Below are 14,823 nucleotides of genomic sequence, written 5' to 3'. Positions count from 1 at the left end.
TGTGTTCCTTGATGTGCTATGCAGGCTGCAGAACTTGTCTTGGCACAAGAGGGGCAGAGACCTTGTTCACACAGTTGTGATGGCCACACCTCAGTGTGGACCTACTCAACTTAATCACAAATCCACACGCTCAAACTAGTGTACAGGATCTAAGGTGACTAGGTTATTCAACTGCCCACTCAACATTTAATAATGCCTGCGTAGTTCTATAAAAATCAAGTGCAATGTGACATGGCAGTAAATGAAACACAAGGCAAACACTAGAAAAAGGTCCATGTGAGTTGTGTGTTTACACATCTTTAAAGAGAATGGATGAGGCAAAGGCCTGGTACTATATTACACTTGGAAAAAAGAGTAGATAGCTTAATATTCTGAGCCTCAGATTCCTTAGCTGAAAACCATTGGGAAACAATACCTACTTAACAGACATAGTGTATGCAATCAAATCAAATCATATCAAATCAAATCAAATCAAATCAAATCAAACATATGAAGGTCTTTCAATAAAGTCACATGCTGATGTAGGTAGGGGCACAAGACAACACACATTCTAGTCCCAGTTTGACCTCTTATGGGTAAGCTTTAAACCTAGCATCTCTTTTCTTAATGGGGATAAAGATAGCATCGATTTTATAGGGTTTTTCTGACAATTAAATAATCCACATAAGGTGTTTATCAAACTGCTTGGCTCACAATATGATGCAATTATAGTTTGTTATTTATTATGATTGTGATTGAGAATTTTAAAAGCATCTTTCCATGTTTGTTATTGTTACTGTTATTATTGATTTATAATAAACAGGAAAATGAATTTGAAGCCTAACCTATATTAAATATAGCATTTGTTTGGCTAAATGTTTTAAAAAAGACCCAACGTAGTCTGAGATGATTATCACTACTTAACAGGGCTGCTTACTCATATGCTCAAGAAGGCTGAAGACCTTTGTCAGGCAAGGAGCCATTTGCAAGCCACAAGGTAATCAAGTAAAATTTTAATTAAAGTTAAACTCTCACCAATCTTGTGACATGCATAATTCATTCATTGGATTGAGTCAGCAGTTACCATATGCCAGACTGTGCTGTAACCAAGAAAATCTCCACCTGAGAGGTGCTCCCATCTAGTCCAGTGGAGGAGACAGGGGGGCCAACAGGCAGGAAGAGGAGAGAGCATGAATGTTAGAAGAGAGAAGTTTACATTGTTCGAAGTAACAAAGAGGAGCAGGTGCTCATTCAACCAGCTATGAGTCGTTGATTGTTTTCCCAATACCTTGTTCTGTTAACCACCATCTTTAATTGCCACTCAAAAAGTTTATTCAATAAGTATTTAAAGAATTCCTATAATGTATTAGGCACTGAGATTGAAGAACAAATAGCTGAGTCTATTCCTTTGCTGGAAATCTAACCTCATGATTTGGGGTAAGTTTCCCTCAATTCTTTTCCCATGCCCTTACTTGTCACCTGTCTCTCCTGTGAGCATTCTGCGTCCCACCTTTTAGTGTTCTGCTCTCTTTTGTACCTAAAGCTGTCTGGATTGTTGTAGGAGGTAGCAATTTTGGGTTAAAAAGATAGGTACCTCATCTAGAGATGAGGGGGCAGGGAGCAAAATCTAATTTGTTAGCACGACCCTTGAACACCTTAAGGACAGGAAAGATGCCCTATTAATCTTTTTATCCCCAGAGCACAGTACAGTATGCGATGGATGGTTATGGGTCAAAAACAGGTTTTCTGGATGAATGAATGAGTGGGTGAGTGAATGAATTAGGGTGTACCATTAATAAAAATGATACCTGGATTCCATATCTTAGCATAGAGGTAGGGGAAAAACGTAATGGGCAGTGGAGGGGCTGCCCATGTACCTTTGTCCTTCTTTCTATAGAAATCTAAAAATGAAAAATCTTTTAAAAATTCAGGGCCAGGCTATGATCTCAAGGGAAGGAGAAAACTCCCCCAGATCCCCAGTGACTCCTCCTCCTTTCTATTTCTGGCATAAAATTAGCTATCTGAAGACAAAGCCTTTTGTTCTACAATTAAGGATGCAATTAAAAATGCAAATGCCTGAAAGAGTGAGCATAATGCTAATGAGTCTCAAAGTATAAATGGAACATCAGATTCTATTCTGCTTCAAAGGAGGCACCAGCTTAGGAGGCAGGCTCTAAGCACTTAAAGGGGTTATAGGACCTCCACTTTACCTACCAGTCCCATATAGCAGGCTCTTTTATAGACTTGGTTTAACTTAATCCTACCAACAAGCCTGTGGACTAGGTGTTATGTGCATTTTATAAATGAAAATTTCATTTTAGCAACTGATAAACTTTGAAGTCTGGACCAGAAACCAGGTCCATCTGGAAGAAGTCAGTATAAGGTATAAACCAAACAGAAGGTCAATCAATCTGAATTTAACCTGTACCCCTATAGGGTCAAGTTCATCTTTACTGTATGGAAGTCCAAAAAGCATGGGCTTCAGTGAGAGATACACCTGGGTAAAGAATATGGCTTGGCCACAGAGCATATTGCATAAGTGGTTTTTTAAGCCACTTTGGCCTTCTACACTGTCACTCTTCTGTGCAATGGTGATAGTAATCTTATCTGGCATAGCACTGTTGTAGGGCTTAAGTGAAGTCAGGAGTGAAATGCAGGCACATAAGCTCTGGCCCCCCAGTGGTACATGCAGGCCACCCAGACACTGCAATACCCTCTCCAGATCTCTTCTGGTTTCCCAAGTCTAGACTTTCTCCACACTTTCTGCTTCATCCTATTAAACTGTTTCAGATAATTGGTCATATCTTTTTCAGTAAGATTTTAATATAGATAAGAAATCTGAATCCAAGCAGTCTTGAATTTCTTTTCATGCTACAATGTATCATATTTCCAAATGAATAAATGATAATTTTGCTAAATAAGAATATATGAGTGAATGAGTGAGAAGTGATAAAAATGCCACTGTCAGCCAGCCTTGTGCTAGTAATGGGCAAGGGGTACATGCAGATGATTATAATATGTCCTCTGGGGATAGCTGTGGAGAGCATGCTGGGTCCAAGTTCGGAGGGAAAAAAGAAAAATTCAACTTATAGTAAAATCCACAGATTTAATGGCTTGGCCTTAAATAGCCTTGAGAAATCCATAGCCAGGTGAAGTTAGAAGCAGCTTTGCCCTGGAGTGCAGTCCCCTGACAGAGTACTGACCAGCAGTAAGGGGGGCTGGAAGTGGGGTTGAAGGGCATGCTACCATTTTAAGAAAAAAACAAAGACCAGAGTCCCTTACTTATATGATGATATAGCTTTCTCCTCCCAACAAAACCAATCAGGTGAGAACATCCTTCCCCCAGCATAAAAAACGCATCAGGATAAAGAATCCTGAATGGGATTTGTTTTCTTAAGACTGCCCTTGATACAACTTCCAACAGGAAAACTTAAGGATGTTGAGAATGACACACAGGATGAGGTTCACCCTGGGCCCTGTTCCTACCTTGTCCTCTCACTAAGAAGGTATTGGGTATATGTGCTTGTCTAAATCTATTATTGAATTAGCCCCCAATTTAAAGGCAGTCACAGAATTCAGCAGGCAAATGAAGCAGCTTGAAAGGCCCTTTAGTGCCAGAGGTTTCCTGGAAATCCCAGTACTGGTATGTAATGCCTGTGTTCTCAGGACATGACCAGACTCCATTTACTTGGTGGCAGCCCAGCTGGTACTGAACTTCCGTAGGACTGGCTGTTCAAAGATCTTGACTTATATTCTAATTTTTTTCTTTCACATCTGTATAGGAAAGAGAGTCTAGGGATTAATTCATTCAACAAATATTTACTAAGGAAACTTCTTTATGCCAAGCCTTGTGGCATAAGGCACTAAGGGTATAATAAAATGAAGACATTAACTGGAATTTGCACATCCAGTATTGAGTGGTATTTCCATTTCAAGGACCTTTACCATGAGAAACTCAATAAAGATTAGAGTAAATCATATTTTAACAGATGAGTTTTAAATACTAGTGGTCTTCTGGGCAGACTTCACTGTAGGAAGCCTTTATAGGCATGCTGTAAAGATTTAAAGAAGATTATAAGCGCAAGGGAGATAACACATGAGGTGTTTGGAAGTAATGATCTGTGCACATTTGAATTGCCTACAGATATGGACTACAAGAATTCTGAGGGAAGGAGGTGTGTGTTCTTATTCATCTCTGTAACCTTAACATCCATCATAGACTGGTACACTGTAGGTAAGTATGTAAACTGTGTTTATTGAATGTAAGAATCAATGCACCGATGAATCAATGTATGAAAGCCTTATGTTAAACAATGGGGCAGGAGGGATAAAAAACAATGAAATCTTGCCATTTGCAATAATGTGGTTGGACCTAGAGTGTATTATGCTAAGCAGAATAAGTCAGTGAGAGAAAGACAAATACCATATGATTTCACTCATATGTGGAATTTAAGAAACAAAACAGATGAACATAGGGGAAGGGAAGCAAAAATAGGATAAAAATAGAGAGGGAGACAAACCACAAGAGACTCTTAAATACAGAGAGCAAACTGAGGGTTGCTGGCGGGGTATTGGGTGGAGGGATGGGCTAAATGGGCAATGGGCATTAAGGAGAGCACTTGTTGGGATGAGCACTGGGTGTTATAAGTAAGTGATGAATCCTTACATTCTATTCCTGAAATCATTATTACACAATATGTTAACTAATTTGGATTTAAATAAAAAAATAAATAAACTGAAAACAACAACAACAATGGGGCAGGAGGCAGACCTAAGAGTATTTGTCATATTATAGCCTTTGAAGCAAAAGCTGTCTTAGGAAGCAGCAGAAGTTGAGCAGAGGGCTTGGAAGGGGTGAAGAATGCAGAAGAGAAGTTGAAGAACCATGGGGTTAGGGACACCGATGACAATCTGTGAAGAAGTAGAGGGGCCAGTTGTAAGCACAGTGACACTTCTTATCTGTGGCTCCAGTTGAATATTTTGGATTCTGCTTCTAGGTAGACTCTTAACGGGGTGTGAGAGATGTCTGGTGAGTTGACAGAGCTGGGCATTCTGGAGCCTACAATCCTGGTCCTCCCATTCATCCTTCATGGGGTCTAGATGTTTGAAAATGTAAAATGGCGCCAGGAAGTCTGTCCTTTCCTTGCTGAAGAAAAGCAAAGGGACAAGGGTGTCTCATCCCTTTGCTGAGAAAACAGTAGTTTGTTCAGGACCAATTCTACCATCTCTCTGTCCTACAGGGGAAAGGTTGTCTTTATAATAAATGATAAATACCACCAATTAATTTCCCATATGAGAGGTATTTAAATTCACTATTTTATTTAGTCCTTACAACCTCTTCATAGTATCCTATTATTATCCTCATTTCAAGCAGATAAAGAAACCAAGCCCACAAAGACTGACTTGTCCAAAATCACTGAGGTGGTAAGTGGCAGAACCAAGTTTCAAATTTTGTTCTTCTGGCAGAATCCAGCAACTGTGTCCTTAAACACTGCTCTATACTGCCTCACACACAGGACCTGAATGTTTATGCTTACATCCAATCTTGCTCTGTGATCTTGGGGCAATTATTCAACTTATTTGAGCCTCAGTTTTCTCATCTGTAAAATGCAGGAAACATTCCTTGACTCTTATACATGTTGGCATAATATATGTGGAACATTACTAGCACGATGGTTGACCCGCAGGAGGTGCTCGATAAACATTTTCCTTCACTTCCAACTCCTCATCCATCCAAAATGGCTGGAACACCAAGGGTCCGGGGGTCCCAGAGAGTTGCTAAAGGTCATGCAGTGAAGACATGCTCTCCTGCCTGTGCAGTGTCCTCTGCCTGGAGTGCTCCTTCTTGTTTACTTCATTTGCAAACTGTACATCATAACCCATTAGTGAGTTATTACACCAAGTTAATGAGTTGTGACCTTCCTTTTTTCTTAAAAAAGGGAGACAAATAGAATGGAAAATAACAAAGTACACTTTACATAAAAAGTACAATATAATAAAAAAATGTTTTTCAGCTTCATGTGTGTTTGTATTTACTGGGTCATGATGAAGAATGTTTTTCTTACTTCGAGTAAAAAGACTTGAAGATTTGTAAGTTAACTCAAATAAGATCTTTTAAGAATCAATTCAGATATCTGTGGATTAGGAAACAATAAAGGTTCCAGGCCTTTCGAGGACGAATTTTTCACACCATGCTGCACTCTGATGATCTTCCTCTCATCTATTTCTCCCACTAGATGAGAGATTCTTGTGGAGAGGAAACATGACTTTTACTGCTGAGTCCTCAGTGTCCATTATAAGTCCTGGCACAAAATATATTCTCAAAAAAAGCTTGAATGCATAAATAAATCATAGCAACTGACTTTTAAACCCAAATTCACCACAGAGAGGTTATTCACCTGAACGCTCAAAATCGATACCTTTGATAAACAAATGAATGTGGGTTAGGCTTCTCTTTTACATCTCTCCTGTGACTTTTTACTCCCCATTGGTGGATTTAGCTGCTTTTCTCTTCTTCTCTTCCTGTTCTCCAAGTGCTGGGTGCGGTTGCTCTTGTTTATTAAAAGAAAGGATCTTTCCTTAGCTATTTGCACTTTTATGTGATTTTAATCCCCTATATCTCTGACCTTTCTTAGTAGCATCTGGATATAAAGGTCCCTGTTAGTCCCTGGATATACAGGTCCCTGTAGTAGTAGAAAAACCTTGTTCTCTGTCATGGATGCTTTCACCAGCATCCATGGTAGGTAAGAAAGAGGGCGCATATTTTAGAGGCAGGGAGAGCTAAATCTGCCCACAGGGAGACCTGCGAAACACATGCAACAAAATCTGGATTCCAGTGGCTCAGGAGCCCAAGTGCATCTCATCTGAAGAAGTCATAATGTACTTGTGGAGCATTTTGAAGCATATTTTATTCGATTTTTTTTTACATTTTATTTACTTTTAAGGTTCTACAGCTATATGTTTCACAATGCAGGGAATGCACAATACAAATAGCCCAGTAAATCAAATATATCCAAATCATTCACATAGAACATTTACAGCATTATCATAAGCAGCAATCAACTCCATTTGTACAGCACTACCGAAGCACTTCAGGCACCTTACACAAAAGATTCAAAGAAGGAAAATAATTACAAGTAGATTGGAAAATAGGCTTGGCTCAAGTTTAAAACACAGCCTGGCTCAGATGTGCTAGTTCCCCTGCCCTCCTTTCGACACTTTCAGGCAAACAAATTGCTATCACCTGGGAGGATTATTTCCAGTAAGGAAATGAGGCCAGCTTGTGCACTATCCTGAGAAGACGCAGCCTCTCGGACACACCCATGGCTGGGCTAGGTTTGGTAGTGTGAGTGTGTGAGTGTGTGTGTGTGTGTATGTGTCTGTGTATATAGGGAAGAGGAGGTGACTTCCAAGGGGAAGGGTGGTTTTGTGATGCAGACAAATATCCTACGAGTCAGCTAAATTGTTTATTACAGAACAAAGGCTGCTAGCTTTCTGGTTTAGGTTTTGACCTCATGGAAAAATACCAATAAAACTAAAGAAATCCCGTATGTTCTGTAGCGCCATTTCTCCTATGTAAAAACTCCAAAGAGGTTTATGTTGGAGTTTCACCTCTCAGCTAACCTATTCCTTAATCTAAGAGTCTGGTGCTGTGTTGCCAGAAGCAGTTCGGGAATCATAGCTCAAGTGCATTCGACAACTGATACCAGAGAAGCTAGGCCCCTGGGAGGTGGAGTGAGAAGGGAGGTAGAAGATCCAACTATGCTGCTAAAGAGCTGTGGCAGATCTCTTCCCTTCTGGGGCCTCAGTTTCCTCTTCTGCAAATTAAACAGTGGACCTGATGATAACTAAGATTCCTTCCAGCCCTAGACTTACTTAAAGCTAAGCAGAATAATATTCCAAGCTGTCATTCTCAGATTAAAGAGACATGCTCATCTTCTGGTATTTATATAATTAGAGAAATCCTGCTACTAATGTATTTTGAGAGAGCAACTAGTTGACTTTCTAAAATAAGTACAACCAACTGGCACTGGCCCTATTCAAGCGCTATAGATAAAGCAAGCATCGCTATGAAAATCCCATAGCCAAATTTGGTGCAACCCACCCCCCCCTCAAAAAAAAAAAAAAAGGTACAAAGTTACAAAGTTGCTGGATCATTTTTTTTTTTAATTTTTTTTTTTTAACGTTTATTTATTTTTGAGACAGAGAGAGACAGAGCATGAACGGGGGAGGGTCAGAGAGAGGGAGACACAGAATCTGAAACAGGCTCCAGGCTCTGAGCTGTCAGCACAGAGCCCGACGCGGGGCTCGAACTCATGAACTGTGAGATCGTGACCTGAGCCGAAGTCGGCCGCCTAACCGACTGAGCCACCCAGGCGCCCCTGGATCATTTTTAGTAAGAATTCCCTTTAAGTCTTGCTAGTTCATTCCATTTGGTTGCCTTTTTGTTGCTGTTATTGGGGTGGGGGTGTCAGTTTTATCACATCACATGAGAACAAGGCCAGGGGGGTCTTGTAAGTTCATTCCTTCTGATTTTACTCTATGGCCCCTATCTCTTCCAATTTTATGCCTCCAAGAGTCATTCAGATGCTAAGGTCAGCCCTCTTGGTACTGAATAAGTATTAATAATTATACCTTTGGAAACCAAAAACCATATTTGTATAGTAGAGAGATCATTTGGAGAATTTCCCATGAAGTGTCAGCTATTTTTGAGCGTCATTTAAGAGAGGTTCCTCCTTTCAATACGACTTCCACCTATTCGAATGTTAACAAGATAACATTCCTTATTACCTTAAGTCTTCATCTCTTTTGTATGCCATACTTTTATTTATCATCTTAGAGCATAAAAGTTTGGGTCTGATTAATACTATTTCAAATAGGTCTATTAGTTTTATATTATATCACTATATCACTTCATTTAATTTTCCTAATCTTCCACAATTCAAAAGACTAAACTATTACCAATATATTTTCAGCAAAGTTCTTCTGGTACATTAACATTTTTATGCATTCTATTTTTTAACAAGGTACCAATAATATGGTAATTTTTCCTTCCAGTGTGATTCTATATAACCATTTCATTTGCATTAACTGATTTATTTCTATCCTATTAACTCAATTGGCTTTTCCCAACATGCTACCTAAGACTAAAACACTTCAAGATTTAAAAATATTTTGTATTATAAGGACCAGCAATATGAAGCAAATAAGGAAAAAAGAAAGTCACTTTCCAGCACATCTGTGACTTTACTACAAGACATGTTCCAGGGTGATTCTTAATAGTTCCTGTCGCAGATTACACTTCACATAATCTTGTGAAATTCAGTTAGTCAAATTTGGAACATTAACTGCCTGTGTTTTGTTTCATCATGTTTTTATTTTAAATCTCAGGGCTTCTGAAGTATTGGAACTCCCTGGAATGAGGAGGGACTTTAAGCTTGTCCCAGTGGCCAGCAAATCAAGGCCATTGAGAACCTGCCACCTTTTGGAATCCTGCTCCTTTCTTGGCCCTGCAGTGCCTACCTGATATACTTAAAAGATAACTTCATAGCCAAGGTGGAATCAAGAGAACAAGTCAATTCACGTACATAATTTAGTATCCATAATACACACTTCATGCTAGGAAAAGACAGTGAAATTTCAGGTGAGTAGGATATGACCTTGGATGGGAGTCAGACCAGATTGTGGGGCTGAGTAGGGTGAGGAGAATGCAGTGAAGATGGGCACATAGATTCATTCTAACAATTTATTAGATATCACTTCCCCCCTTTGGTTGTTAATACTTAACATTATTTTAAAAAGAACAGTCAGCACTAATGAAGTATGTTTTGGAAGGAATATAGGGGGTCTGCACTAAGAAGAAGTACATGTGATAGTTCAGTGATGGTGGATCTTTCTCAAGAATTAACTACAGCGATGAAAGACTGGAAGGCATTTCAAGTTCAATTAGTCATTTTTTATCTGGTAAATTAATGATTTTTGTCAGGGCATGGAACAACTTTTGTAGCTGAGAAACGACTACTCACAAGATACCATGGAAGAAAATCTTTCCACCGAAACTTGTTGGAAGAAGCATATAACTCTTTAACAGAGTGCTTTTGATTTCCAATCAATACACCAAAGTTCATACAATATATATCAAGCTGGTCAAAAGGTGATACAAGAATTTTTCTTTCCTATACAGATGGTAAGAAAATGTCCAAGGCTTTGGTCCATATATTCAATTTAAGATTAAGATTATCAGGAATGAAAATGTTTCTTCCCATTATTCTTACTGCAACCTGTGCTAAGAATTTGACCGTAGACCGTAACATTCTCAAAGAATAACATGTTAAAAGCAAGGCTTTTAACTAATTTGACATAATAACATTTCAAAAATTTCTTCAAAGTGGTTAAACTTAAGGTCTCACAGTGGTGTATTGATGAGCATGGGTTAATAAGAACATGTGTTCCGTTCCTACAAGGTGTTGTCTTTATCTCCCCAAGCTGGATTGCTCGCAAAGTGCAGATCACAGTAAGAAATGCTCCGTTGCTTACCTGACATAGAGGGAGCGTTTCTGATTGGTTCGCAGGGACCCGGACCCGGAACTCATGCTGTGGTTCATCATCTGCTCTCGTAGGTCATGGATTTTGGCCTCAAATCGAGCGTAATCTGGGAATGGAAACAAAGATGGTAGATTTGGTCCTGTGCCTTCAGAAAAGTAGATATGGTGCACAGCCAAGGCAGCTACTTGCCCCTGATATTGGTTCCTTTGCCAAGCATCAGGGAGATGCACAACTCAAAGCAGTGAATACAGAGGGATCACTTGTTTAGTATTATTTATTTGCAGACATTTACAAGAAGAAAAGGATAAATCAGTGACTTCCCAAAATGTAACTAGAAAACATACTGCCATCAAATTCCCAACATGTGAAAAGTCCTGGGGGAGGAGGTATGTGCGGTTATAAATGGGCAACACAGGGCATTCTTGTGGTGATGAAATGTGCTGTCTTGACTGTGGTAATGGATACAGGTAACTGCACATGTGAAACAATGACATACAACTAACTACACTCACATATATTCACATGAATGAGTACAAATAAAACTGGGAAAAGCAGAATTAGATTAATGGATTACATCATTGTCAATGTCCTGTTTATGATAATGTGCTATAGTTTTACAAAATGTTGCCATTGGGCAAAACTATGAGTAAAAGGTGTATGGATCTTCCTGTATTATTTCTTACAATTGCATGTAACTCAATAATTATCTTAAAATAAAAACTTTACTTTAAAAAAGAGGGCACCCCCCCCCCACCAAAACCCAAACCAAACAAACAAAAAAACAAGATCCACAAATAAAACAAGGATTCAAGGAATTATCAATGTTTTTGGGAGGGGAGGTTGAGTCTACAGTTAACTTTCAGCTTGATAGACCAGAGAATCAAGTGTTTGGTGATGAGTTGTGTAAAAAATTGCCTTTTAATTTGACTAAGTTTTTTTTCTGCTATAGGTTGCTAGAAACTGATCATTTGGGGCATACCTCAATTTTGCCCTATAATCTTAATAGAAAAAGTCCATATATCAAACTTCATCAATTCTAAGATACATAATATAGTTAAATCAGTTTCTAGGAGGCTGACATTAGAAATCGGGGTAGAGGACAGTCTTGTTTTAAATATATTTTAGAAACTTTCGAACATATGGGTCTAAAAAAAATCAAGAAAATATAGTTACATATCATACTATTTCTTCGTACGAAAAATATTTTTCCCATATGTCAGTCCAATAAAAATAAAGATAGCACAAATAGGTTTTAAGATACTTATTAACACAATCAGCATGTAAAAAGTAAAAGCTTTTGAAGTTTTGATATTCCTGATCACAATTTGTTCTATTATCTCCTTGGCACACAGTATCTTGCTTTAGTGAAATCTAGTAGGTGAAAAGGCCAATTTACTCATAAGATAAATGTGAAAACGCTAGTTCAAATTATAAATGGTTCTTTTAATTAGAAAAAAATTCATCATAAAGTATTTCCTTAGTACATTTCAAAAAACAATTTGATTTTCAATTTAATTTATTCATAACTTTTCATAAAAACAAGAATGACTAAATGAACATAGTAAAAGATGATCTACTTACAGTGTTTCAAATTCTTTATAATAAAAGTTCCACAAAATTAAATTTAAATTCAATTTACTGACTATTGGTTATTATGGGGTGGGATTTCACAAAAGAAAAGACTTGACCTTGGTTTCCAATGATAAATAGATAACTGGATAATGAACTTTGAATGTTAAATATTTTTAAAATTTAGTACTCCAAAGATAAAACCATAAAAGTTGACCGGAAATTTCTGGTGCTTAAGCAAAGTCTTGTGTTATCTAGATTTGGAAGGCTTCCTCTTCAAAACTTAGCTTTAAATGATTAAATCCTAAATGATTAAATAAGCAGAACCCATACTTAACCTAAAATCTATTGATCATAATTTATGATATTTATTTCATTCCTTTTTGACAGAGAGAGAAAACATGCATTTATAACCGTTGCTATGACACTGTATGCAGATTGAAATCATTTGGGGTGAGCCACGTTTTCTTGCCATTGTAAGAGTTGATTAGTATTTATTGCCATCACATGGCAGATGCTGTGCTTAGTACTTCATGGGCATTATTTCTTCCTTAAATCGAAAAATGAAGTTCATGAATGTTGTAAAAATTTGGAGTATATAGAAAAACAATAAAAACTGAGAGGACATCTGGCTCTTCTTCCCTCCCCACCTTCTTTCTTCCCTCTCACTGCTGTCCTTCACTACAGCTTATTCTGGAGATACGTATTATGTCCTGGACTTGCACAGGCATTTATCAGCGTATTTCAATATATACACACACATATCCCCACATACATATGAGATCATAAATATATATTATGTTAATGCCTTTTTCTGCCTTTTTAACTGTGTAACTCGGATCTTTTCCTGGCTTCTCCCAAATACATAAATATACATATATTTTTAAAGTTTATTTTTATTTATTTATTTTGAGAGAGAAAGTGAGGGAGAGGGAGAAAGTGCGGGGGAGGGGCAGAGAGAGAGAGGGAGAGAGAAAATCCCAAGCAAGCTCCATACTGTCAGCGCGGAGCCCGATGTGGGGACGGATCTCATGAACCGTGAGATCATGAACTGGACACCTAATCCACTGAGCCACCCAGGCACCCCTAAATATATTTCTTAATACACCTAATTGCATCACATGATTAAGATTGTAATTTATTTAACAGTTGCTACATCATAAGATAGTTAGGCCCATCCAGCTTTTTGCTGTTATAAACAGGATCTCAGTCTAACGTGAGCACATTTATGGCAGGTTAATAGAGTGCTATAGTGCAAGTACTGGTCAAAGCTTTGCACAGACGTCAGATAGCCCGCATTAGCATTTCTCAGAGAAGAATGTAATGTGGCCTGGGACACCAAGCGGGATTTTTTAGCGTCCTCTGATCATGCTCCACACCACCAGTTTGTAAATATCAGGCATCGCCCCCAAGAACCACTAAATCCCCCATCTGCTCCCAGGACTCCCTCCCCACAACTTTTATGACTTCACTCCTGTGATAAAATCCTAAAATCCCACCTCTGCTCCCCCACTTAAGCATCTTAATTGAGTGCCAGTCCCTGACCCATTTGGCCATGTTGCTACTTTCTTGTACTTACCACACCAATTTGCAGTTATTTATGCAGTTGCCCATCTTCCCCATTAGACTCAGCTCTCTTAGAACAGAAGCCACAACTCACTCCCCGTGGAGTTCCCTGTTCCTAACACGGTGTCCAGTATGCATGAGGTATTTAATAACAGGGGTTCAATAAACATTTTCTGAGTGAACCATGAATGAGGACGTGAGCAGAATCATTAAATGAGTTCAGTTATAGAATGCCTACAGGTACTGAAATTGCCTCTTTTCAATTTTAAGGTTTTTTAATGAAGAAAGACAACATGCTTCTCCTGTGGGACTTCTTTTTTCAAGGCTAAATAGTCTATCTAATTTCAAGGCTTTATTTCTGTCTAATTACTGCCACTCCCAAATCCCACTAATGTTTTCGTTGTCCAGGAATCTCTGTGCTCTTCCCATCTCAGGCATGTCACATGTTGGAAATACCTCCCTGATACTTAACCTATATCTGATCAGCACTTTGGAAGTCTCTTCTGGCTGCCACACTTTATATGTCACAACAGGCTACTTGCTTTCATAGTAAACTGTGTTCTCCTTATCGTATGGCTCATTAGATCCCCCAAATGTTTTCTGCCTTGCTTTTGAAATGTTTGTTTTACACCATATTCTATAGTGTTTGTACTCCCTGCTGTGGATGGGAAAGTGCTGTGCTGTACTATATTGAATTTGTCTTAATTGGAATACATCCTGCCCCCAACTTTTTCACTTTGACAGTTGTGTTAATCACAAATCCTATGTTCCAAAGTGCCTACCCATCTCTTCGCGCCTTTCTATTTTCATTTTATTATCATTTTTTCAAGTAGGTTCCACACCCAATGTGAGGCTTGAACTCATTCATGACCCTGAGATCAAGAGTTGTATAACTCCAACAACTTGGCCAGCCAGGTGACCCTTTTCTCTCCTTTTTAGAAAATAAAACTTGTGGCACCTGGGTGGCTCAGTTGGTTAAGTGTCTGACTCTTTTTTTTTTTTTAACGTTTTATTTATTTTTGAGACAGGGAGAGACAGAGCATGAACAGGGGAGGGTCAGAGAGAGGGAGACACAGAATCTGAAACAGGCTCCAGGCTCTGAGCTCTCAGCACATAGCCCGATGCAGGGCTCGAACTCACTGACCGCAAGATCATGACCTGAGC

General features: G+C 38.7%; 1 protein-coding gene across 24 annotated transcripts in view; it reads right to left on the bottom strand.

Moving 5' to 3' along the window:
- The window catches only part of DLG2 (discs large MAGUK scaffold protein 2), a 2,073,554-nt gene that overhangs the window by 139,973 nt on the left and 1,918,758 nt on the right, over positions 1–14,823 (bottom strand). For all 24 annotated transcript variants that reach the window (XM_043580064.1, XM_043580065.1, XM_043580066.1 and 21 more), the window contains one exon: positions 10,516–10,630. In XM_043580064.1, coding sequence (XP_043435999.1) covers positions 10,516–10,630 — 115 coding nt within the window. The remainder of the gene's footprint in view (positions 1–10,515; positions 10,631–14,823) is intronic.

This window comes from Prionailurus bengalensis, chromosome D1, assembly GCF_016509475.1.
Source record: "Prionailurus bengalensis isolate Pbe53 chromosome D1, Fcat_Pben_1.1_paternal_pri, whole genome shotgun sequence".
Lineage (NCBI taxonomy): Eukaryota > Metazoa > Chordata > Mammalia > Carnivora > Felidae > Prionailurus > Prionailurus bengalensis.
This window is presented reverse-complemented; position numbering and strand designations above follow the sequence as displayed.